Source organism: Notothenia rossii (assembly GCF_949606895.1).
Source record: "Notothenia rossii genome assembly, chromosome: 10".
Classification (NCBI taxonomy): domain Eukaryota; kingdom Metazoa; phylum Chordata; class Actinopteri; order Perciformes; family Nototheniidae; genus Notothenia; species Notothenia rossii.
In genome coordinates, this window is record NC_136908.1 from 20543240 (window position 1) to 20569534 (window position 26295).

Here is a 26295-nt window from a genome sequence, read left to right on the forward strand (position 1 = left end):
TGTGTGTGTGTGTGTGTGTGTGTGTGTGTGTGTGTGTGTGTGTGTGTGTGTGTGTGTGTGTGTGTGTGTGTGTGTGTGTTTCCGTGTGTGTTGCGTGCTTGTCAGCTGTTGGCATGTCTTTGTTTGGGCAGATTGAATTCCCAGCCGCATGGCTTCGGCTCATTATTCATCGGGCGTAGTGCTCCAAACCTCTCCAGAGGGCTCAGCATGCTGGGAGATTAAACAACGCAAATGAGCACGCACACACTGCATTTACAAAACTGTGTAAACACATACACACAAAAGGAAACTCTGAAATCACACACATCCACCACATTATCAAAGCGTTGGCGCGCGCATTTAAACACAAACACGGAAAGATATGTCAAACTACTTCAATCTGCCACAATGGCTATTGAGAGCTAAAAATGTACAATATTGTTCAACATATACAATAATGTTTAACTAGCTTTTTGGAAATCTCTGATGCCTGGTTCTGGAGCTTTTACCCTCTTTCTCCTCCCCTCCCCCCCGTTTCCAGCTCTTTTTATCTCCCCCCATCAAACTCAGCCGCACACACCCCCTAATGGACTGTGTCCGTGTGCTCAGAGTTGGCTAAGCGTGCACTCAGAATTTAGAATTAGTGCTGTGGCATTACTTAATGCCTCAAAAGTCATATGTAATCACATGCATTCCAGCACATGGAATCTTAAAGACAAAGCATTTCATCGGCTGATTCCCCCCCCCTCTTTAAATGGAGATTGAACACAAAGACCCATAGTGAAGTCACGCACACACACATCTGTGTACAGCCGGCCTGCCCATTCAGTATTTTTGCCCTCCCAAGAGAAATCAGCATTATTATTATCAATGTCTAGGCCATAGATGTATACTAAAAGAAAGTTAAGCAGGCCCCAACAGATTTTAAATGTAAGCTGATGTGAAGAAAATAAACTCAATGTGTGTGAATGTGAGATAGTGGTCACATTACAATCATGTCAGAATAATGCAGGTCTTTAAACTAACTTTGTGTGTGTGTGTCTTTCTGGTCAGCCCTGATCGACACAGGCAGAAGAGGATATTTTGTCTGCACAATTCATATGAAATCTTCAAAATAAACATGCGTGTTGGGGTAACTAACACATCTACATTTTTCAATCATTGAGATATGTTTTTTGCATGCAAGTGTGTCGCCAAAATGCATAAGAAAGCATCAAAATAGCACAGTTCCGGGTAGCCTATGTTCATGTTGTTACAACGATATCCCTCTGCTGGGACGAAACTGAGCCAACATATTGGCAATGCCCCGGAAAAACGCGTTTTTATTTCTTAAATGCGAAGTTATGTCTTTAACTATGTGGTTTTCAGGTCAGTGAAATTCAAAACGCACATTCTGTATGTTACATATAGATTGGGAGATATGCTTGTAATTAATCACCAACATCAATTAAAATCATGTGCCTGTGACACCTATTATTTTTACCGTGGGACCGCCCTTTCTAATCAAATGCCCCCCCATGGATTTAGGCAAGGCAAGTTATTTATATAGCGCCTTATAACACAAGGCAATTCAAAGTGCTTTACAAAAATGAAAGACATTAAGAGCATTAAGAAATAGGTCTTCTGCCGGATCACAGTAATAGAGTTATCAGAGGCGTCACTTACACTGGAAGTAAAGTTCCTCATCGCCCTCTTGAGAAGCCTTGCTGTAGCCGCATTGTCTGTGAAAGGAAACAAAGAAAGCCGTCAGACAGTGTGTTATCCCCGTTGGCAGACACAAACAAATACAAGCATCAGACCCTGTTTATCTTGCATCGTAACAGATCATATGGGATGTGCAAGAACTGTGAGGTGAGAGAAAGCGTTGACGTTGGAGATGGAAAGGATTCAGAGACGCATTCAGAGAGACCCCCGATGCGACGGCACTGATGAGCAGCAGAGGGATCTGAGGCTGAATAAGTGGAAATCCTGCCTGATTTGACTGAGCGAGTCACAGATACACACCGATAGGCCGCGAATAGATACTCTATTGTTGTTTCACTCCGATGGTCTTTTTGAGGAAAAGATGAAAAGACACTCGCGCGGGCCACAGTGCTTTCTACACATATGTGCACACACTGTTTTCTCTCATCCTCTGTCCCCACATGGGGTCCTGAGAGGAAAGAGCTCTATGATCTGACTGCTGATGGCTTTTCAGCTTAGAGGACAACTTGGCTCTCATAAGCACGCACACACAATCCATAAAAACACACACGGATACTGTAAGTGAGAGATTAACAAGTGATGAACAGACATTCTGGATGGCCATGCTTACTTTGGATTAGAGTGAGGGATGAAAAACAAGACGAGGGGGATCAAGCCAAGGAATAGAAGAAAAAGTGTTTTGGTATATCAGAGGTTCATCTCTCAAACAATGTGCTCCAATATGTTATGTATACAACCCAGACATATATGAAAATACAAGGTCAAAAACACTTTGGGACTGGTCTTCCAGCATCTGAGGAACTCTTTGCAACCTTGAGTTTAAATGGTGTGGCGTGTATGACGTGTGTTTATATCTGAAAGCATCAAGTAAGCAAGTGGATCTGAATCATAATTTTTCAGGCTGCTCACCGTGTTTCAGGGATTATAGACAAAGGTGTCTGTACACAGTGAGTGTAAATAGACGTGGATGTGTGTGTGTGAGAGAGGCATAATATCTGCTCGGGGTGCCATGCTTTGATGCAAATGTCAGAACACATCAGCACTTCACACAAAAAACCGCCGCACAGCTGCCATGAAGTTCACAGAGAGCCTGTAGAGCAGATGTGTGCGTCTTCATGTGCACGTTAGTACGTATATACATGTGTACGCGCGGAGGCTCGCGTGCTAGTTTTTGTTTTGTGGTGCTTTTGCATGCGAGTGTTTGTATGGGGAGATGCGTTAGAGGCGGAGGCCGACACTTTCCTCAGCCTGTGCAGCGGCAGGGTCTGAGACAAGGTCAGGACCCTGTCTGTCAAAACACACCAGCAGACACATGCAGCACAGACCCTCAGGGCAGGAGATACCAGACAGGGGAGGGGAGACAAGAATGGATAGATAAGGGAGCACAGCGCAATGGGAGCGAGGGGGGGAGAGATGAGGACCGAGGGCATGGCGGGTACCAGGAGAAACAAGATGCAAGAGACCTGAGGCGAGGGGGAAAGGGAGGTAAGGGAGCAAACAGTTAGCATGACAAGAGGGTGAGGGCAAAGCAGGGGATAAATCATTGAGGAAAAAGAGCGAGGAAGTCAGGAGGCAGAGGAAGTGACAGGAAAATAGGAGGTTACGGATAAGAGGGTAATTGGGCAGAAGGGTATGCAAGGAAGGAGAAATAGTTGAAGAGGCTCACAGAATAGCCCATAGAGTAGAGGAAGAGGCATAGAGAGCAAGAAAGGATATTAGTGAGGAGTGCAGTCGAAAAAAAAGGGTTCTTGAGATAGGGAGCAAGGCAGTGGTGGAAAACTGCAGCTAGGACATACAGCAGGATGTAGTGGCAGAACGACAATCGAGCAAAACAGCAGAAGTGCAGAAATAAAAGATTTAAGTGGACAAGTCAAGTTATATGAGGGACGTGAGGAGACAAGGAGGCATTAAAAAGGGAATAAGGAAGAAAGAAATAATTGGCAGGGCTGCATGGGGGCAAAGTCGCATGACTTGATTTCATTTCCATTACGTTTTTTGAAATGTCACAGATGTGACAAAAATGAAATGGCTGATGCAAAGTAGTTCTTTTTGGAGGGCCTCTTATTTTTGGATATGTATTCAACGGTAACAATCTCCATCACATTTTCCAGTTCATTTCGTACTGTGGTAGAGCACAGAACTGAGGATATATATGGAATTGGGCCAAAAAGCGTGGAAAAAAAGGGAGGAAAAGGAAGGAACGTATTGTCACACTCGTGGTAAGAGGAAAAGCTTGAGAAAGAAGAACAGGAAGCGTAGAGTAAGAGAAGAGACGGCTGGAAACTGGGAGGAAATGAAAAGAGGAGAAAAAAGGTTGGGGTGGGGGGGAAAGGGAAGAGGGGGATGCAGGCATGCCAGTGTACCTGGGCATCAGCTGTGTGAAGGGAGGAAGAGGAGAGAGAAGAGGAGGAGGAGGAAGAGTGGAGAAGGAGGTCGAAAGCAGCACCACGCTAGCAGGAGTTACATTGGAGGAGCTCGAGCAGACGCTGCTGGGAAAAAAACAAAGGGGGGGGGGCAGGGGGGGGATGCCGATGTCAGTTCTGGCTCTTTTCATTACTTTGAAAAAATCGTCAGTCAACACAACTTTGGAGTGATGAAAAGATTCCTCTCTCCTAAATAGAATCATAGGAATAGGATTGATGCTGCCAAGAAAAACATGCTAAAACATGTGTGTCATAGTTTTGGCTCACCAAAACTATGACACACATTGTTTTGAAAATATTGCCTTGTGTTTATTTAATCCTACGCTAAACAGGTTCCAACTTTTAGCTTTTGACTACAATTATTCACCAATTTTTATTTTTAAATTTCAGACTTCTGAGGCACCAGATGGCAGAAAGAAAAGTTTGGGTGCCAACACACTGAAGATTCTTTCCAAACTCTGTCACTGTCAGATTAGCCTCATCAAATGTTAATTTTGGCACAAAATGTCATCTTAGATTTAGTCGTGGTCCTTTGGTGAGAATTTTTAATTAAAACTGCATTTAATTTGAACGCATAGTGCCTAATAATGGAAAGGAAATATATAGCCTAGTATTTTTCTAGCTGTCTACATAGCAATGCAAAACTTAAAGGGTAATGCAAGCCATCTTCTATATTTTTGTAAGCGCCAAAAATTCAAATAAAAAGTTGTCGTAATGATTCGGGCCGACAGAATTAGCACTAGCCTTTTCTACTTATACAATATGCATTTTAATGGATTTCTCTGCTTTCCAGCTGTGGTTTTCAAGAAAGAACATTAAATCAGAAGAAAGGTGTGTAAATTAGGCCTATTCATTGCCTGCTCTTTCAATTCCATACCTTCTCTAAAATTAAGTGCCGTTATGGAAATAATATGAATAATAGGTGAGACAGCAGGAATAGAATCCTAGATGACAGGCGGAATACAGCAGGGAGGAATTAGGACAGAAAAAATATATCTAGGGCAAAGAAATAAAAAGAAATGGGGGAATTTCATAAAGTTTAATCCATGACTTCAAAGCGGCAGCAACATTGTGTTTTGTTTCATTGTTGGGAGATGCTCCTTGAAAATCAGGATTACTGTGAGACCTACAGAAGCCTTTTCTTCCATTTTCTCGCACAAAAGCTAAAGATGTCTTAGGTTTGTCTTAAGAAATAAATAATCAGATCCTTACTTTCAAATAAAGTAATGATTTATTCATTTGCCACTTATGAATATTAAATGGCGGCCCATTTCCAATACTGATGCAGAGCCCTTTGGAATGACAGGTTTAGCATTTAAATGGAGTACGTCTGTGTCTGCTGATGGAAGGGGGGGGGGGGTCTGTGTGAATCACAAGAGCACTGATCTGTACGAGACACGGAGGAAACTACACCACAGCGCTCGGGACCTTTTCTCTTGGCCGTCCATCTCTCCCCCGTCTGATTTTTTCCCCTTTCGCATCCCACTTTGTGTCGCCAAGAGTCAACGGCCCTATGAAATGACCCTCTGCTTTACTTCCTGCTTCTATCCTTCCCCCTTGACTGAACGCACACTCAATCAGAAGAGAGAGAGAGAGAGAGAGAGAGAGAGAGAGAGAGAGAGAGAGAGAGAGAGAGAGAGAGAGAGAGAGAGAGACACACACACACACACACACACACACACACACACACACACACACACACACACACACACACACACACACACACACACACACACACACACACACACACACACACACACACACACACACACACACACACACACACACACACACACACACACACACACACACACACACACACACACACACTCCAGAGATGCCAGTGAAGGGAAAACAATCCCCACCACTGACCAGTGGAGCCTGGGCTTCCTGGAGAATGTTTGGGCAATGCCCTGGAACTCCGCCTCTATCAAAGTCGGTCAGGCACCAATGGTGTGTGTGTGTGTGTGTGTGTGTGTGTGTGTGTGTGTGTGTGTGTGTGTGTGTGTGTGTGTGTGTGTGTGTGTGTGTGTGTGTGTGTGTGTGTGTGTGTGTGTGTGTGTGTGTGTGTGTGTGTGTGTGTGTGTGTGTGTGTGTGTGTGTGTGTGTGTGTGTGTGTGTGTGTGTGTAAGAGATGGTATGAAGTGTCAAGATAAGGTATCAAAGAAAGGAAAATACAAAGTCCTCCTTCCTTTTTGTCCAATCATAACTTTCCTCAGTTTCTATTCCCCACAGTGTTCTACTTGAGAGTTCTGAATAACATTTTGACTCTCACTGAAGACCCTGGCAGCGAGGGAAGTCCAGCACACACTGACCATGAAAGCCACATCAGAAGTGCAATGGCATGGCACTTCAACCAGGCAAATAATAGTATGAAGTATTATACAGAATATCCAATTATTTTTGGAAAGCCGCACTGGATGTTTTGTGTGTTAAAACACTTGAATTCTGATCTGAAGAGCAAATCTCGCAAACAATGGGTTAACAGCAATGTTTGAATAAAATATTGACAATACTGAGATTTTTGCATTATAAATGTAGACATTTCTATACCCCCAATAATATTCCAATGCCAAAGTAAAAAATATACCTAACAAGCTAAGAGGTCAGTATCTCCAGTTGAGGAAGCATTTAAAAAAAATGGCTGCTGGTACTTCTTTGAGTCATACTGTAGATTGGCAGAAATACTGCAACATAGGATAGTGGTGTGTAATTCTGTACATCACATACTGTCCCTCAGAGAACAAGCGGCATATTAAAGCTAGTGTGTTGGACTACGTTGAGGCAGACCCAACCTGCCACTTACATGTCTTGCCATAAAACAGCAGATTTGCTATTTCAATCTGCATATTAACGTGTTCTGTTTCTTAAACAGTGACACACCTGAAAGACTTGTCACAGGTATTGATTGACATTCTCAGTAGCCATTAGCGCTAAGTGTGTGTTACGCCCTCTACGCCAAATGTCAAACAGGCATTAGTAGCACTGTTGTCGAGGACTTATCGTTACCAGCATTTCCCTAACAGCCAGCAGATTTTACCGTCACATCGGACAGTGATGATGACAACCATGAAGAAATTGTTTTTGAGACCACTGACTATTCTTCAAGCCGGCATTTTTCTGAGGAAGTGTGTTTTAATAAAATCTCCAATGCATTCCTTAAGTGAGTGCTGTCGCCTGTGTCCTTCATGTGTGTGCCGTGGGACTCATTAGCATGTGTGAGCGGGCAGATCGATGTAACCGAGACCCCTCCAGCTGTGGCCGGGGGTTGGCTGTCTTTGCAAACAAGAGAACATGGTAATTGAGGCATCAAGCCATTCCCTCTTTGTCTCTATGCAAAACACGACGAGCAAGTTAATGGTCCAGCGGCGATGAACAATGGAGACCACTTTCAATGAATGCAGTGATGCAAATAAAAGGGGAAAAAAAGATAAGTTTTATTATTCATTACTAGGCCATGCACAAGGGAACGACGCTGCTTCCCTCAAAGAAACAATGCAATAAAATACTTATATGTGTGTGGTAAGCATTGCTTTTTGCATATTCTGTGCTTTCCCACCGCAGTCTTTCACATGGATGCAGGTGTGTACATCGATTGCCACATATTTCTCGATAGATGTTTGACAGACAGCATTTTTACGGTGCTTCTGGTAGTGAATATAACGCATTTTTACACCTGGTTGACTCCATCATTGGTCTGTATGTGTCTATGTCAAGGTCTGATGGTTTCTATATCACAGAGGTACCACGGAAAAAGGTCTACTTTATCCGGATGAGAGATGGCAGCGATATTGATCAGTGTGTGTAGAAAACGGAACAAGAGAAAGCACACACACAATGCAAACAAATGCTTTCACAATACAGCCCAAAATGAAACAAAATAAAGGTTTCTAGACATGTTTGTTACTGTGTGGGAGTAGATGTGTGCTCCCTATGTGTGCTTGCATGTGTGATGGAGTGTACACTATCAATTCTGTGAGTGTGCTATCTGCGTGGGTGTGTGTGAGCAGGGCTGGCAGAATATAGAATTGGACGAGAGTCAAAGAGCAAAGTGTTTGCAACAGCAAGGAGAAATTCACTCTCTTTATCTGCGAAACTGAATAAAACATGCAAGTGTATGTCAGGATTTACTCAGTGCGGTAAACAAGACAATAAAACATGCATTAATGTGCCTGAGATTCAAAGAAATAGCAGCATTGAATTGAGACGTTAAGTATCCTGCCTCATGCTGTGTATTGTTTGTAGTTATGCTTCTTTTAAGGTCTGTTGTTGTTAACGTTTTATTGTTTGTTACTTACTGTTTTTATGGTCTTTTTATACTTTTGTATTCTTGTAAAGCACTTTGTGGTTTTGTTTTATATGTGATGCTATACTAATTTAAACTTCCTTTCTTACTTCCAGTCTAATAGACTAATAAACCTCAAACACCAATTCATTAATGTGAAACCTAATGCTAAAACTGAGATAAACTACATTTAATATTTAATGTTCGTCTGTAGTATTGTACCGGACCATTACCTGACTGCAAGATAACCCCCAAAAGCAAACTTTTAAAGTAGTTCAACATTACATTACATTACATGTCACTTGTTAGACGCTTTTATCCAAAGCGACTTCAATACTGTGAGCAATCCCCACAGGAGCAATTTGAGGTGAAGTGTCTTGCCCAGGGACACAACGACATGCTGACTGCAGTGGGGTTTGAACCTGTGACCCCCTGATCCGAACACCAACGCACAACCCACTGCACCACACACCTCCCAATAACATGGGTTAGATGATAAGGAAGATTTACTCTAGCACTGTACAATGTTGAGGTACTTTACTTGCGTATTCCCATGTTATGCTACTTTGTACTTCTACTCCACTACAATTACGAGGCAAAGTGTGTACTTTTAATCCACTCCATTTATTTAGTACCTCTAGTTACTTTACAGATTTGGATTAATGATGTGAAATATATTCAACTCTTAAATCAGACGTTAGTTGCACCTGGAGTAAATTCACAAGCTACCCTGCAGTATATAAAGTCATTACAACTAGCTGCACCTTTACTAGCTTTGAGAACACTTTAATGATCAATCATTATAATCAAAACATATAATACATATTATTCTGAAATGGACCAATCTGCATAATGAGTACTTTTGATACTTTAAGTATATTTTGATGCTAACACGTTTGTACTTTTACTTGTGTAACATTTTAAATGCAAGGCTTTTACTTTTTACACTCTATTACTTCTACAAAAGAACAATATCTGAATACTTCCTCCACCCCTGGTTAAATGTTGTAACTAATGCTACTACCAGAGAAGAATCCAATATGTTGTAGCTATTTCACTTTCATACAGTAAGTTCTGGCCTGGTAGGTTCAAAACCACACTCTTACAAACCATCAGTCAGAATTGTAGACAAAAAGCCTATATTTATTGGGAATGTTTAGCAATGTTCTCTAGTGATCTCATTTCTTAATATCTACTCAAACTGAAGTGTACTAAGCATCCACTTTAAATAAGAAATAAAGCTTCTTACAGTGCTTGCTGCAGTCTGAAAGCTCTTTTCCTTCAGCCACATTTAAAGAATCTTGATGTAATTAAACTGAGCTGTATGTTGTCAGTCAGTCATTTTTAATACAGGATGTCCAACTATTTGCTTCAACTCAATGCTTTCTTTAGATGTCTCTATGTTTCGTAATAGTCTTATCAAGACATAGTGAAACAATGACTTTGGACTGTCCACTCTAATTATAAAAAGCACAACAGAGTTTCTGAAAGGCAAACTACTGTATGGGTCAGAGTAAACGGTGTGTCAGCGGTTATGTAAGTGACACCGCTTTAACCTCTCTCTTGTCTTCTTTGCTGTTTCACAATTCCCAATTCTCTATGTGAAAACTAATTAGATAGCAAAGAACTATGAAGTACCGGCCAAGAAAATTATCAAAGAAGGTTTTGACCCTGCCAGCATTTCCCCCTCGACGCAGACTGCACCATTATCCGGCTGATTTCTTTATGTAGCATATTAAACAAAGTGGTTATCATGTCATTCAGCTATTCTCCCGCCACTGCTGCACACTCCTCTCACAAAGAAACTTCCTCTGTCGCTGGATGACTGTAATCTGGATTATAATGGAGTATCGTGTGACAGTTGTCTGAATATGCGATTGAGGCTTTGAGTGTTTGTACACATGTGCGTGTGAATGTATGTTTGTGTAGCATGCTCGGGGTATTCAAATCATATGGAGCCTATAGTGGATAATACATGTTTAGCATCTGTGTGTACATTCATACCTCTTCCAGATGAGCAGACCGACCCCCATGGAGAGCAGCATGATGAGGGCGGCCACGGACACCACCACGATAATCACCACTGGATTCTGTTCGCTGGACGCCAGTGCCACTAGAGATAGTAAGAAAACACACTGATTACACACGTGAACAATAACACAAAGCTTAACTGGAATGGGTGTGTAGCTAGAACATTAACAGGAGATGAGATTAAATAATAAAGCCATGACCTACAACGCCCAATCTATTTCATAGGCAGTTGATGATAGTGGATTGCAAACTGCTTTTCAGTATTTTTCAAAGCTATGACTTCACCCCCCCTAACCCTAATACCAAACTTGAACCTCTTATTGTATTTTACACTGTTTGAAAAGCATTTACAAACAAACTGCTTCACTAAAAGCCCTAAAAGGAGCATAGATAATATGCGCCATCTGTTTCAGTCCTGCTGTTTCAATAATATTACATTATTTTCATTCTCTGATGAAGTTTGGAAAGTTTTCCAGCTGTATTATAATTGTAGATTTTCACATTTCCATGTTTTTAATAATCAATTTGAGGACTTCTTGTCCATGTTGGTTTAAAAGTTTTAAAAGGTTTTCAAGTGCAAAGCCAATCCCCCTAGACACAATGATTGTATTATTTATTCATTCAAATTCAGTTTGTTGTTGACCTAGTAATCGCTTGTATAATTCTTAAATACAGCAATGTCATCTGCTGTTTCCAAAATGGACAGATCTGCCATTCTTACTATCCTGGAATGCAGCCCAGCATGCAGTAGCCGGTAATAAAACACACATTTGAACACCTGAATGCAAACACTCACAGAATAACATCTCCCCCTCAGTATTGTAGCATTGCACCTGCCAGTCTTTATTGTTTGGTTACAATCAACCAACAAATATTTAACATTGACTAGTAAAAGTCACGTTCATGTGATCCTAAGTTTATATCCAGTGCGCTGTTGCTTCCTTGTGGTTGTCAGGTCACTCATTTGACTCTTGATCCAGCCCGAGGCGAATAAAGCAAACTGAATATGCACGGTCCAAATAAAAGGAGCCCTGCAGCTAGGAGGCCTGACCCTGTAGCAAAACTAAGAAGTGCAAGACCCTGTTCGCTTGAAAACAAATAAATTATCTTTAAGAGCTGGTCTTTGGCCAACTGTTGAAGATAGTGGTTGTGCAGGGCAGCTCTCGGGTGAGTTACGCTGTGAATGTTCAACAAATCCCCGTTCCTGGGTAAATAAAAGGTGAAATAATTTATGAGAAGCAATAGGGATAAAACCCACATCGACACACACACCCTGAGGTGACCTGGGACACGGTATCTACTCGCACAAAGAAGAATCATTTCACAGCTTACTGGTAAATCGTGCTTGTTCACTCATAATCTCAGACATTCTCCGTCTCTGCTTATCTTTCACTCTAGTCTTATTGTGTGGGCTGGACAGGTGCCTTCACAACCCCCCCCCCCCATCCCAATCTGCCTGGTGGTGCTGAGACAAGGGGGTGCAGAAAGTGAGGAGGCGTAAAACGGGCTACTCACACTCGCCAAGTGTCTGCAGCTCCAGGGGGGCGCTGTACGCTCCGTAGTCGATGGGCGCCGGAGAGGAGGAGGACGACGATGAGGAAGATGACGAAGAAGTTGCGGAGGACGAAGAGGCGGAGGATGACAGAGGGGAGGAGGACAGGGATGAGGAGGGGGCCGGCGTGGAGAACGGGCGGATGAGGAAGACATATGTGGTGCCGGGTTTGAGGTTGTTGACACTGATCCGTGTGGCGGCTGTCTTCACAGTAGAATAACTCTGATCCTTTTGTTCCTTCGGAGACACAAAGTGAAGTGAGAGACAGAGAAAAGCAAAGAAAACAGGGGAAAAAGGAGTGAGACGAGTAGGTGGAATCCATTTGTGAGATGCTTTGTTCATTTCCATGGCACAGTAACGCCTGGGGCCTTGCGAGACTGTTTTGTAACCAAATCAAGTGCCTTTGAACAGTTTTTCACAGTACCAGACAAAAGTTTTCAGACATTTAGCCATGCCAAGCTGAGAACTTCATTAACCAGCTTTAATAAAGAAGTGTGCGCTTTGAAAATAAGTGATGAGAAAACCCAGACATGAATAAAAAACACTATTCCTTAGAGAGGCGCTGAGAACATAAATCAAAGATGGTGCTAATTTCTTTATCTCCGTTACAATGACTCACACTAGGTGACACTCTGGGGGCAGTGCGTAGGTGACACATTAACATCATTACTCCACTTGTTGTCCGATATGTTTGTTTCCAGCCTTCTTTCAACAAATAGTCCTTATTGTATCTCTGCACGCCGTGATTCTGCACGTCAACGAGATCCCTCTAATCAACATTGAGCCTCTGTTACAGCTTTGATGATAAATCTGATTTAATAGTCACGGTAAAATAAGAGAAAGGGAGTTTTCGAGTGGGCACAATGCTACTTACATTATCTTTATTGCCTTTTTATTTGAATGCGAGAGAGTAGCATTGCACAAAGAGGGTAGAACGAAGTGGAACTAACGTCAGGGGGAATGAAATAAAGACAGATTAGCGGGAGAGAATGGAAGCTCATGTTTAATGTGGAGTGAGCTAATATAGTATGTGACACAGAGAAGAGGAACAAAGCAGAAAAGATAAGTGGTGGGAGGAAAACAACAGCAGAGTCAGCGATGACACTCAGAAATGTCAAATTATGAATAAACTGTTATTTAATCCTTATGAGTCATCACAATTGTCGGCCATTATTGCTGTAAATGCAGTGTGTAATCCAGATAAAACACTTTTTTTTTTAAATAAGTTACAGTGTTATTGAATGTTTAACAGCTCTATGAGGCTCATCGCTTTCAAACCGCAAAAGGAGGAAGAGACAAAAAGGCTGTATACTGACTAAGCAAAGCCATATTTCATACTGTAATAGGATATTTGGTGCAGTGTACTGTAGTTGCATTGCCTTTTCATTTCATGGCCTGCCACCAATTTTCCTGTCTAACTCTTATTCTTCCTCTATCCTTCACCCTCTCTGTTTTTCTGCCTCCCTCCGAGGTATTTTCTTATGCATCAAGCCCCACAAAGCATCTTCTTTCATTTCTTTCCATCCCTGTGCTCTGACAAACATCTTTCCACCAAGTCATCTTCCCCTCATCTGTCCCTAATACGCTCTCTAACCTTTTCTCTCCCTCGGTTATCACACAGGCACCTCATTCTTTCCAAATCCTCTCCTGTTTTGTTATCTCTTTCCTCAAGTCTCTCCTCACCCATCCCTCCTCTAAATATTTCCCTCTTTTTTTCGAAATCTGTGGGAGTGAAGCAGTGAGAAACAGGGCTTTATTAAATATGGTGAAGCATAGAGAAGAGAGGGAGGTGAGAAAATGGGTGCGAGTGTAACACAGCCCAATACAAAGACCTGGAGTTGCCAATAAACGTGGCGTATGAAAATTGAGGAGTGTTAGCGTGACAGCTGTGGTTTACGTGCATGACAGATTTACTGTGAAGACTAAGGCTTGTCGGCGGGGCGGCCACAATCTGACTAAGTGCTATGTTAAATGAGCCAGATAAGGCCGATGAAATTACAGTGTTTATCCATAAAAGCAAAAGAAAATGTGGCAGTAATATGGACTCAGGGTAATACATAATTGGCCCTCGAAATACATAATTTTTTACAACAACTCAGTAGTTAGAAATTAAAGAGAATAATCTGATCTTGTGGAAAGTGTTGTAAAGACATCTCATTTTCTCCGTCCTCATTTCAACATGAATGTACTGTAGGTACATTAACAATAACTAAGCTTTCTGGCACACTAGCATGGTTCCCCAAAGCATATAAAAGATGAAGATGTTGGTGTTTGCTGTAGCCATGGATACCAGCTGGAGTGATACTAGATTTGTGAGGTTGTTTTGGATATTAATAATAAAGAGATGTAAAAAAAAGCTAATACTCATATATTGGCTTTTAATCACTGTTTTTAAAAGGACACGTTACATAAAGATAAACCTTAATGCTATTTAACAAAACAGAAGCCTTTGGTTGAAAGAAGCAAGCATTTCGGAGACAATCAGAAGTCTAATCAAAGGCGATGCATTATGGGAAATGTAGGATTTGGTGCATGACCTATACAGACAGGGTTTCTGAACTGCAGGTTCTTATTTCATAGTGATCCCTGTATGCACCGATACGGAAGAAAAATGGTTTACTGGATATCAAAGTTTTGGTTAGTTATTTAGCAGAACAGCAGTAGAAAAAAACTGAGATGCAACAGTTTATTTACCTTTTCGTAGTATTTGACCTCGTACTCGGTGCGGCTGCTGTTTGGGTAGGAGGGCTGCCTCCACACCAGGGTGAGGCCCTTCTGCTCGATCTTCTCCGCTCGCAGCTCGCTGATCAGAGAGGGCGCTACAAAGAGGTAAAAAAGAGGGAGAGAAAGAAGAAACATGAAGCCGGGGATTTTGGTCTCATTCAATATAAATACAATAGCTTGAAGAGTGTTCTCAGAAGCAGTCTTTACTCGCTTGTATTTCCAGTTTTTCTTGAAGGCAAAGGTCAAGAGAGGGATACAGTACAGTTCTGATGATTAGTCTTACAAGGAGGAATCGCCAGAAAGCAGGCATCGATATATATCTATACAGTGTGCCCTATGGTATTCATCTGAGGCAAGACAGCAAAAGAAAAAGACAGCAAATATGGATTGAGGGCATATGAGGACAGTTGGGGAAGTCCAACATGATGTAAGGAGAGGGAGTTACAAAACATAAAGCAGAGAGGCACGATTATTTATTGAAAAGGAGCTGTGTCAGAGCAGACAGCTTTATCGCAATCCATGAATGGCGGACGTTTCTTTGTCTGAGTGTACTCGTGGCATTGAACAGTGCTCGGTACATTGGGACTGACAATGGATCAATGCAGTTATGGATTGACTGAAAAAACAGTATCGACACCAGACTAACGGATGGAGACATTCGCAATCCGGAGTCCCTGTTTCCTCCCCATGTCTCTCAATTAAACTTTTTCAGACTCAATCCAGGAGAGCCGCAGTGAAATTCATCCTGACAGATATTACATCTCTTATTGATCACAATAGAGGAACAAAATAGAAAAATTAATGATACAGGACAAAGCTTTCCAAATGTAGACGCAGTGTGTATTGGTTCGCTAAGCAAACAATTTCATAACTGAGGAAAGCCCAGTTCTTTGTTTCTCTGTCAACATATGACAGGCGTTGCGTAGTTTGATAAAAGGCAAGCACCACCCACTCTTGCTTAAGTGCTAATTAGGCCATGTATAATGAAGTAGCAAAATGGGTTGTCACTCAAAAATACTAAGAAAATAAAGTGGTTCAGTTATTTTAGTCAAAAGGCCTTTGTTGGGGAGGAGCCCTTGGCCATTTAGGCTTTGGAAGGGTTACGTTTCCTGTCATTGCTTTGGTCTCGATGATAATTATTTCTGTTTTTGTACTTACTTTAACGCCTTTAAAAAAGGCAATGGCTGCAGGACTTTCTTTGTCATTGAAGTCCATTTTCCATTTGTTGTTTTCATTGTTTTCATTCCATCCCTTTTCATTCTCCTCTCTATCACCCAATCAGTCGACGGCTCATCTTTCTTGCTATTTCTCACTTCCTGCTCATCTCTTTCCTGACCTTTAACCATCAATTCATCTCTTTCTCCGGTGAAAACAGCCACACTAATGAATAAGTTCTGCCTGTCACTCAAAAGAACAAAACGATGTGTTCACACACACATTTAAGCACATAGCATCTGCAGCTCCTTCAGTCCTTCTCTGGAACAGTAGGGTAAATTAGTCATTTTAGGCAGCAGATCAAAGACACACTCGATCCGCCTCTCACTGTCCATCTCCATCTGTCTGTTTTTGATGTCTAAAACACAGTTATTATCTATTATTCATGGTGACACTCTGAATGTGTGTGGCATTGCTTCTACCATTGTATTTAATATCCGTCCAATCAGGCTGAATGAAAAAGGAAGAACTGACTGAGTTTTTTTTTCTGGTGTAAAACTGCAAATTCGGAATAATTTAGTGTAGCCATATTATGTATAGGTTTTCCCTTTCCTGTAGTATATTATATTGGTTAATGTGTTTTTCAATGATCTGAAAAGGCTCACAACCCAAAGTTCCCTCCAGAGGGAGTTTCTCACACACACTGCCCCCTGCTGAAACTCCTTTATTCTAATCCTATGTTTAATTCCGCCACATAGCGACATCACTAAGTAACAATCGTGCTTCTATTGGTTAGTGCTCCAACACATTGTAAGTGATAGGCTTATAACAATCAGAACAGAGCCGGCCAGCTAACCAATCAGAGCAGACTTGGCTCTGGTTTCAGAGAGAGGGTGAAAAGAGGTGCTGCAGTATGTAGGCATTATGAGGAAAATAAGGCAAAAAATACGAATAAGAACCTGAAAATGAGCATTATAGGGCCCTTTTAATAATTCAATATGACATTTTAGACAGTGAGCATTTAGAAATGATTATGTAATTTCTGTTCAGTCTCATTTTTATACTGATTTTGTAAATAACCTAAGAAAACATTAGCATTCTATATTGCCACAATATGCCTCATTAGAAGTCACTAAAGCACCTCACAAGTTGCACACTTTTCTTGTGCTTTGTTTGGCATTTCTCTCATCTTTGACAAGACACGAAGACTAAAGTATAGATGAAATAGATAAAATAAACATAAAGTGAGATTACAATATATGTTGTAATGATGCATAAAATATGCAACTGGCTCGAGGGGTCACTGTAATGTTTGTGCTGTAGTACTATTTCTATTGCCTGAATGTAAAGTACTTGGAAATTCATAAATACATATTCAGTGTGTGTTCAGAAAACGCTAATCATGCCAATTAGTGGCTCTCTGAAAGTTGGACTACTTTGCTATGCGGAATCAAGTCTTTGTAATTCCTCCACATAATGAAACATAAGCGGCAGATATGTACAGTTAGCCACAGGGGGGGGGGGTTGTAGAAAAGAAAGGCATTGAACGAGAAGGAAAGATGCTAAGGAACATAAACAGGAATGTAAATAAACAGTCAGAGGGATTATTTTGAATGAATATGTACAGGCATTTATTATATAATTTAGAGGAAATAGACTACAGCATGGCTCATTAGAAACTAAAGCAATTACTGAGAAACAGGGAGAAAAGGAGGATATATAAAGTGCAGAGTAGAGATGGGCAGGTGTTTAAGGACAAACATAAAAACAAAGTGTCAAAGTCCTTGCAATCCAAACAGTGAAAAGAGAAACTCAGTTTAACACTCAACCATGAACACAGTGAAAACCGGCTCTCTGCATCTACAGGCTATGTTTTTCTTCTTTTTTCCCCTTCCTTGTGTCCTGAATTATGCATAGGACTGGCGCCTGCCTCCAAACCAAGTCACATCACGGCTCAATCTGACACTTAAAAAACAGGTGAGCACAATTTGAATGTGTTGGTGTGCTATACATGCGCTAATATATATTGTACTTTTATATTGAAGTGGAAGTTGCCAATTCTTAGGTCTTACCTGCTCTTTTTGAAGCTCTTAGACTTTATTTGAAGAAATGCCAACCAGAATAATAATTTGTTATCGATAATATCTAGAACATTTTAGGAAAAAAATGTTGCATATGTGAGAATCTGTTAGGGATCAACTGCAAAATATCAGTATCTATGAGAAATGTGGACACAACTAAGTAGCAATAGTTCCTGTGTGGAAATAATACTTTCCAAGAAACACACACACTTAGCTGGCATATTGGCAGATACTGTGCGCCCACACACACAGCACACACTCAAGTGAATGGCAGCAAATGGCCGGTAGTGTTGGTTTTGGCGTTGTATTTGAGAGGAAGAAATCAATGCCGAATGCCTTCAGAAAAATAATTTACACTCACACATGTTCACAAACACACTATGATTTTCACAAGTAATATAGAAGATGAAATGGCCTAGTGGCCAATAAGCCTTCCAAGCTCTGCTGTGGAAGTACGCAGCGGACGTTTTAAAGCCTCATCATACAGCAGAAATCACATGGCAGACACACTGACAGGCACTTGTCACAAAGACATACAGCTCCTGATAGGATCCAAAGCTATGCTGTACACATACCAATCACTGACAGAGATAATGATCTGTACACTTCAAAGGGAGGCTGTGATGAGAGCCAACATAAGTCAGGCAGGAGGAAGTATAACAGATGAAGTTTGGCACAAAATTGCAGAAAGTGAAGCCCTCAGTGATTACACTTCTATAGGCTGTGAGTAGAAGCTAGGCTGTGTATCATTTAGCTTTTATAGATTCAGACTCTGCTCGTCAGATTCAGTTTTTGTTGAATCGGAGTGCATTTCTATCCTTTGTCCGAATCCCAAAGCCAGACAAGTGGAATATCTTATCCTTTTTTTTTAATGAATGACATGGTATATTAAGATTATTTTTGGTTTTAAAAAGAAAAACATCTGTATGCACTAGTTAAACATAAGCAATCTTTCCTGTTGAATGCATATTTAGCTGAATATTTTAAATATATATATATACTTGGAGTAAAAAAGGTGCTTATAACTTATAACATTAAATTGCTTCATTATAATAGATGGACTTTTCCCTTTTATAAAGGTGTTTTCCAGTGATAAAAGTTTATAGCAGAATGTTAGTAGTCAATACCAATTCCGGTGAATTCCATGATCTTGGATTCCCAATTCAATGTCACGTTAAAAAACAAATTCCATGTACTTCAACACTCCTTGCATCCGTTTGTTTTCACTAACAAAACTGGAGTCCAATCAACATTTCGTTTTCTTATCTCTCTTTTATAAACTCTATTATTACCGTGACCAAAGAATAATTTTCACAGAATCGGCTTAAACACATCGTAATGTAACTAAATGAAACCTCCATCAACGTTAGGTTTTAGCTGTCACTTGGCCCAGCATGACAGCTAACAGCTAACAGCTAACAGTTTAAAGCTAATGCCAACTAGCTTTCCCTGTGCCTATTACATTCACATAGCAGTCACAGGGAAAGTTTGGGTTTTCCCATGGCCGTGTCAATAGTGATTTACTGCAAGATTATTGTATGCCTCAAACCCTAATCCCCAGCACCCATAGAAAAAACACCACCAACAGAAGCACAGATTGGTATTAACTTGCTTTCAGTCATTTAATAGGCTAGATTGAAAGCATGCATCTGATAAATCCTTACTTTAGTGAAGTTTCATTTCAGAGCTCTCAACTTTTTAACCAGCTGACTCTGGGGGCTGTATGGCAGCTCTATGCTCAGGTCTCTACGTCAGTTAAACCCATGAACAGACTACAGCATAACATGGCAGCTGCAGCTGTAGGTTCTTGCATGCATGTACTGAGGCAACTCAGGTGCAACTGGCATCTCAGTGTTGTTATCAAAGGAGACAGGCTGAGGAGCTGCTCTCCCCAGGGGCGTCCCTGAACATCTCGCAGACATTCTTCACTTTTCTCTTCCTCACTTCTTTGGGCGCTCACTAACAGTCTTTCCATCTCCTTATCTCTCCTTTTTCCTGTAACCAGTCCTCTCTCCATCTCTGTTCTCGGGGGAATCTGCTGTTCTCCGCAGACTTGTTGCTGCCTCTGATGCCATCCATCTTATCAGGAGGGGGTTTCATTGTTCTACTTCTCACCATCTCCGCCTCGCGTGTAACTTTACGCTCTCCAGTGTGCCTTCGCATATTAAAGAGTTAGCGGCTGCATGTGTGTTCGGAATGAAGATGGTACAGAGAGTGTGAAGCAATAAATTGTGTAGCCAAGAAATTACTGAGAGAGCTGTTTCTGTCAGGCTGTTTCTGTTCAAAGGGTTAATAGGAAGAAGGGGCGTTGTTCCCTCTGGGCACAGCACCACTGGCTTCTACCTGGGGTTAAACGGATAGTGCAGCGATTTATGTGACTGACAGTGGAGGAGTTGGAACATTTAGTTTCCTGTGGCTTGTCTGTCCCTGGGGCTTTTTATACACCCACTGCCGTAAGCATTTATGTCAGTGACTCCTAAATCCCTGCCGAGCGTGCATTTGCATGTGCATTTCTTAAAGTCATTAAAGTTTCAAAGTTAACTTCTTAAGCGTTTCTTATTATTATTATCTGACAAAAGTTTTGATCGATGCAAAAAGCTTATGCTGTTTTTGTGCAGTACTTTATGTTACTGGGTTCACAATAGCACTTTTTCAAGATTTCATCAAAAGTAGAATACAAATTATGTTAGAAAAGGAACCTTTATTTCTCAAACAACACTATAGAAATATGGGATGAGGTAGAGGAACGCATTGCAAAATAATACATATATCTGAAAGCTGAAAATATATATTTTTTCCAAATCAATCAATCTAAGCACCTTTTTCCTGTTACGACTCAGGGAAGTCAAATAGGTGTGACACCTGTGATTTAAAAGAAGTAGGGTGCATTCTCTATTTCTAAATCTTAACCATGGATAGCATTTTGGTACAGCGAGTGATGCGAGTCACAGAAGATAGCGCCCTGTGCGGTTTTAAAACAGTATCATGGATTTGAGCCTTTACATATTTGCATTAAGATTGAACCGCCTCAGGATGTATCGTTACGTGCCTATAATGTACCGTTGCATTTATTCTAGTTCCCCGCTAGATTGCAATCAGATTTTCAAATATCCTGCTGATAGACTTCAATCTGATACTAGAATCCACTTCTGCACACTTTCAACTTCCATTTGTGTGTGAAAAATACCGCAATATCCTCCCAGATGGGAACCTAAAAGCAATGCATTTCTTGTTCTGCCTGGATTATATCAAACAGTTACAACCCTGTTTTCAGCCGCTTGATGTAAGAAGAAAGCAGGACATTGAAAAATAACATCTAGCTCTTAAAAACGTCCTTGATTCAGGATCAAACGACAGACTTAAACTCATGTAATAGTAAAGTACAACTTAATTTTAATGGCAATACACTTAAGAAATAATGTAATAGCTTTGAAGCCTCCCATAAAGGCCTTCAAAAACAGCGTTTATAATATTTTTGGGACAGAAAGTGTTTTTTCTTTTGACGTTTCAAATGTGGATGGCTGAAATAAATGTTTAAATATTCAGTTTATAATCTCAACATCTTCATTTCTCCATTCCCCAGGTGGTTATATGTGCATGCATGTGATTGCATCCTAATCTAATGATGCTATATATAAAAGCAGCATCCCCACCCAGGTCTCACTATCTAGCAGCAAGTCTTGCTGTTTTAATCTGTGGCTATCAGCCTGCCCCAGCAGTGGAGCGCTATCTGGCAACCTGTCCCCGCTCACAACTCAGTCTAATCTGCCGTATCAGCATCCAAGCGCCTGGATGCCTCAACCCCGAATACATAAATGTACACACAATTATTCGGCTCCAAATAACCAAAGTAGGAGCATACGGTAGGAAAGAGCAACAGGAGGAGTGATACAGTATTATCCCGGATCATGCCTCAAAGGCGAGGTAAATAGCCACAGACAGGTATTATCTGAGGTTATTATCATTCATATCAGTAGAGGAAAAGGACGTTAGGTGTTTAGAAGGAACGAGTCTAGGTTTAACACACACACACACACACACACACACACACACACACACACACACACTTGGATGCTTTTGTCTGTAATGGTGAGGCATGGTGCAGGAAAGACCCCTGGATCGGCCCCATTTCCATCTCAACTACAAGATTATATGTGGAGGGGACTTGATCCACGTACATCTGTGTGAATGTGTGTGTAAGTGAGAGGAGCGTCTCACTGATCAAATGATTAAATGTGTCAGTCAGTTGGTGGGTGGGCGAGAGAAAGACCAGAACAGAGTGCAAACCAGCAAGCAGGACAAAGAGTCTCTTGCTGTATGACATATTCAAAAGGGCCCGATCAACATAATCCTGCTGTGCAAAAAACACCAGTATTGAATGAAAGCTTACAATGAAAGATGACACATTCCTGCACACACATGCTTTTAAAGTCAGATGAGAGGATGTGGGGTCGTATAAGAGGATGCTTTTATGGAAAAAGACAACATAAGGACCTATTGTATGTCAAAAAAATAGCTCCTACCTGTTGACTCTGAGGCATATAAACATGTCAAATCTGGCATCCCACACTCCCACCATGGGAAAGCGACTAGGGCCAACTTGCTGAAACTGCTCCTGACAGCTGCCCACTGACTGATTCTGAAAACTCTTCCGGCCCAGTGTGCTTTAGCCTAAAGGTAGAGGCATTGGACGATCACGACCCATCCGTCAAGACAGACAGACTCTGCCCGGAACCTCTGACAAAACAAATGCAGGCCACACACAGTCACAACAAACACACACACAGATTGGCTGACACAGGCCCGCTGCAGGTGTTCGGCCGAGGGGGGGGGGGGGGGGTGAAGAAAGCTATATCTGCCCTGACAGAATTGCAAGGAGAGCAAATGCAAGCGCGTATAACCTCAAATCTCTACAGCCTCTTTCCTGTACTTCTGACATAGTGCAAAGCAAATGTGTTGAGAGAGGTAATCTTCAAAAGTGTAGGCTATTCTAGGTTTGGAGAATGCAGTGCTGGAGAAAGTGTTCACAGCCTTTACTTAAATAGCAGTAGTGCAATAAAAAAAGTCCTTCAATAAAAATATCACCGAAGTAAATGTAAGTATTATCATATGAATGTACCACCAAAAGGAAAAGTGGCCCTTTGATGTTGTAGTTGGTGGAGATGGCGCACATTTGACCTATTTGTTATAGAGTGTGATGGCCACAGCCACACAGGGTAAAGCCATTACACCCCCCAAATTATGGCAACGTCAACGAGGGGATTTGGGTTTTGCCTTGGCAACCTGTTCATTTGAATTATCCCTCCTTTTCCATTTGGTTTGGCCAAGCCACTATATAATCCATTTTGTGTCATTGTGGCAGGTCGGTTTGTTCAGTAAACACCTGTTTGGCTGCTATTACATTTATTACAGTTATTTTCTGTTTACCTCTTTAATATGCCTAGTAATAAAACACAATTGGTTTATAATGTTTATTTTGAATTTATGGGAGGGAAAATAATTTAAAAAAACCTGTCCTGTTGCCTTAGTGCTCTGTCCCTATACAGTTTGGCAGTTCAACATATAACAACGCATTATATTTCCTGATCTTTTCATATAATTTCAGGAGTTAACTTGTGAATAAAAAATCATATAGAACCAAAACCACAATATTAAGCAATTGTCACTGATATTCTTTTGCTCTAGAAGTGGTTTGTAGGATCATGATATGGAAATACATGGACAATTGAGAACAATTATATTACATGTGTACTACAGTACTCAAGTAATTGTACGCAAGTAAAGAATAAACTCTTTTTGTAAGTGCCAACACAAGAACGCAGTATGTTGTTTTGATCTTTTTTGAAATGCATATCAAAACTTTTATGAATGCTAAGATGTTAAAAACAGTATAAATATGAACACAATAAATGACAAAGCGTTGTCGTCTGCATGCGAGATGTTGGTGTGATGAGCTAAACTGTCTGTCACCCACTCAGAGGAGTCTGCTGTCATTCAGAAAGACAGCTGCATATCTACACAACTTTCTCTCTCCGTTGAAAACAGCAGGACGCTGTCAAACTCCCCTCCCCTCCAGCAACACACCGCTCAAAAAAACAAAAAAACAAAGATGGCCCACACAAACACTGCCAAGCTCTTTCAACAGGCACAATACAGATCTCAGAGGGTATTATAGTAGGAAAATGACAGGTGAGAATTATTTTTGAAGTTTTCTTTCTAGTCTCTTTGTGACGATAAGAGTTTGTGTTTTCTTCCCCCTTCTGGGTTTGCCAAAAGAAATGCATCAAAGACAGCCCTTGAGCCTTGTATCGCACTCTGATTATGAGGATAAGATGTTGTGTGTGTGTTTGTGTCACCAACTACCTTCAAGCTTTGTGTCTTTGTTCCGGAGTGAACGCCACAATTCCCCGAACAACAAGTAAGAGGCTGTAAATCCACATACAGAGCACACATACTAAAGACCCTGAGAGTGCCTCTTCATAGACTCAAATTATAAGCCAAGAGGTAGGCAATTAAAATTCCCATCACTGGGTGAAAAAGCATCTTAAGTGGCTGGGCTATAGTCCTGAAAAGTAGCTTGATGACTCTATTCATTTGGTGCCTGCTGAAGCTTCACCTTCCCATCACTTCTAATTAAGGAGGCAAAGAGGATCCAAACGCCTCTATGCAGAGGGCTGGGGGGGGGGGGGGGGGGGGGGTGAGGGGAGAGAAGGTGTAGCGGGTGACGGGGAAGTAAAAAGGGTATTGGAAACAAAATGACAAAGAAGTCAAGTTTTGTACGGTGACAGTTGAGGAGCACTTATTCAGAAGGAATGGAAAAGAAAACATTACCTGCCACTTTCCCCATCACGATGCGAGGGGGGGGTGCAGACCCAAATTAATTCCGGCTCAGACTTATGAATATGCAAACAGTCAAACTGCAACGTGTACTCAGAAGTCAATCAGAGTTCTGAGTAAATCATGAGGTGACACGAAGGGGGTGAGAGACAAATCTAACTGTGTTATTATTTAAACATCTATTAGTTAATTGTTTCTGTTGATTTGACCCTAAGTGGCAGACAGGCATACTGTTAGCAGGTCGAAATCTATCAAAGTGCTGTATTATAGGTTAGTACAATTTTGACCCTTTACGTTCGTTTTTCGGATATAATCTATTTTATTATCTTACTCTACTACAATTCAGAGCCACATTTTGTATTTTTACTCCAATACATTTTGAATGGTTCCAAACCTTTATGCCGTTTATAGGAGCAGTGTCTCGATGGGATCCCTTATCATTGTTTCCAAAGCATAGGAGTTAAACCTCTTCAATTATTCGCAAAAACAAACTAAGAAAAATAAAAGAAATCTGAGAAAAGTGTTTATTCCCTTTTCCAAACCCTATTATCATAGCAAAATACAAAATAAATGCCAACTTTACTTTAAATGAGAGCTTTCATTCTTGCTTTTATTATTGTTCCTGGAGTAGGAATAATTATTTTCAAATTGTGCTTTAAAAACTTTTGCTTACTGATCTGAAAACGTATTTCTTTTCATTGCCTCCAATGTCTGCCTCCCTCAACCTTCCATCTTTATTCCTCTGTACCGTGTGCATTTAATTTCTACCTCGTCCGCTTGCTCCTATACATCTTTGAATCTTTATGTTCCTTTTATATTTCCTCCATTTTATCTCAAGGCCTTACGGTCCTCCTCTCATCTCCTGACTCCCGTACTCACGCACAAGAGCTTGTAAATAGTATTTGTTGATAGCACCATATGGAAATATATAGCTATATAGTTAGCAAAAGAAAGTTTCTGTTTGCACACCATTTTGAAGAAAAACATGAATTATTTTTTGCTTTTTGCTCTGCACTGCATGCCTCCTTCCCCCTGCACCCAAAAGGCATTCTGCTCACAATGCTCACCTCTCCCCCTCCCCTCACTTTTATATATTCATCCCTTTCTCCTCTCCTCCCTTTATGCATCCACCTCTCATGTAGCACCGCAGGGACCAGGCATCTAAAGCCTGGCCAGTAATCCTCTCAGGATATTGAAATGCCAATCCTTCCTCCTCCCTGACCCGCACCTCCACCCCATCTCCGCAGCCTTCCTGCCTCCCTCTCTTCTCCCCTGCCTCAGCTAAAGCGCTTTGGATGTACCACTGGGGGCCAAGACATTCGACGCAAGTGTGTTATGACCAGACACACAGATTCAGAGGCTAGATGTCATTATGGATTCCTTTCTGGGCCATCCACAAATCAAGCATGAAGCAATGCACAGAGCGTATAGCATGCAAGCATTGTAATACACGTATATGAAAATGTCGTCATACATGTATGGCCTAGTGCATGTAGAACACACACACACACACACACACACACA

General features: G+C 41.2%; 1 protein-coding gene across 2 annotated transcripts in view; it reads right to left on the minus strand.

Moving 5' to 3' along the window:
* epha10 (EPH receptor A10) overlaps positions 1-26295 on the minus strand; it is a 147784-nt gene that overhangs the window by 15268 nt on the left and 106221 nt on the right. The window contains exons 6-10 of one of the 2 annotated variants that reach the window (XM_079654731.1): positions 14669-14793; positions 11938-12211; positions 10396-10504; positions 4047-4169; positions 1645-1700 (exon numbers count right to left, since the gene is read on the minus strand). In XM_079654731.1, the coding sequence (XP_079510857.1) occupies positions 1645-1700; positions 4047-4169; positions 10396-10504; positions 11938-12211; positions 14669-14793 (687 nt within the window). The remainder of the gene's footprint in view (positions 1-1644; positions 1701-4046; positions 4170-10395; positions 10505-11937; positions 12212-14668; positions 14794-26295) is intronic. The other variant, XM_079654732.1, reaches the window with a different exon arrangement.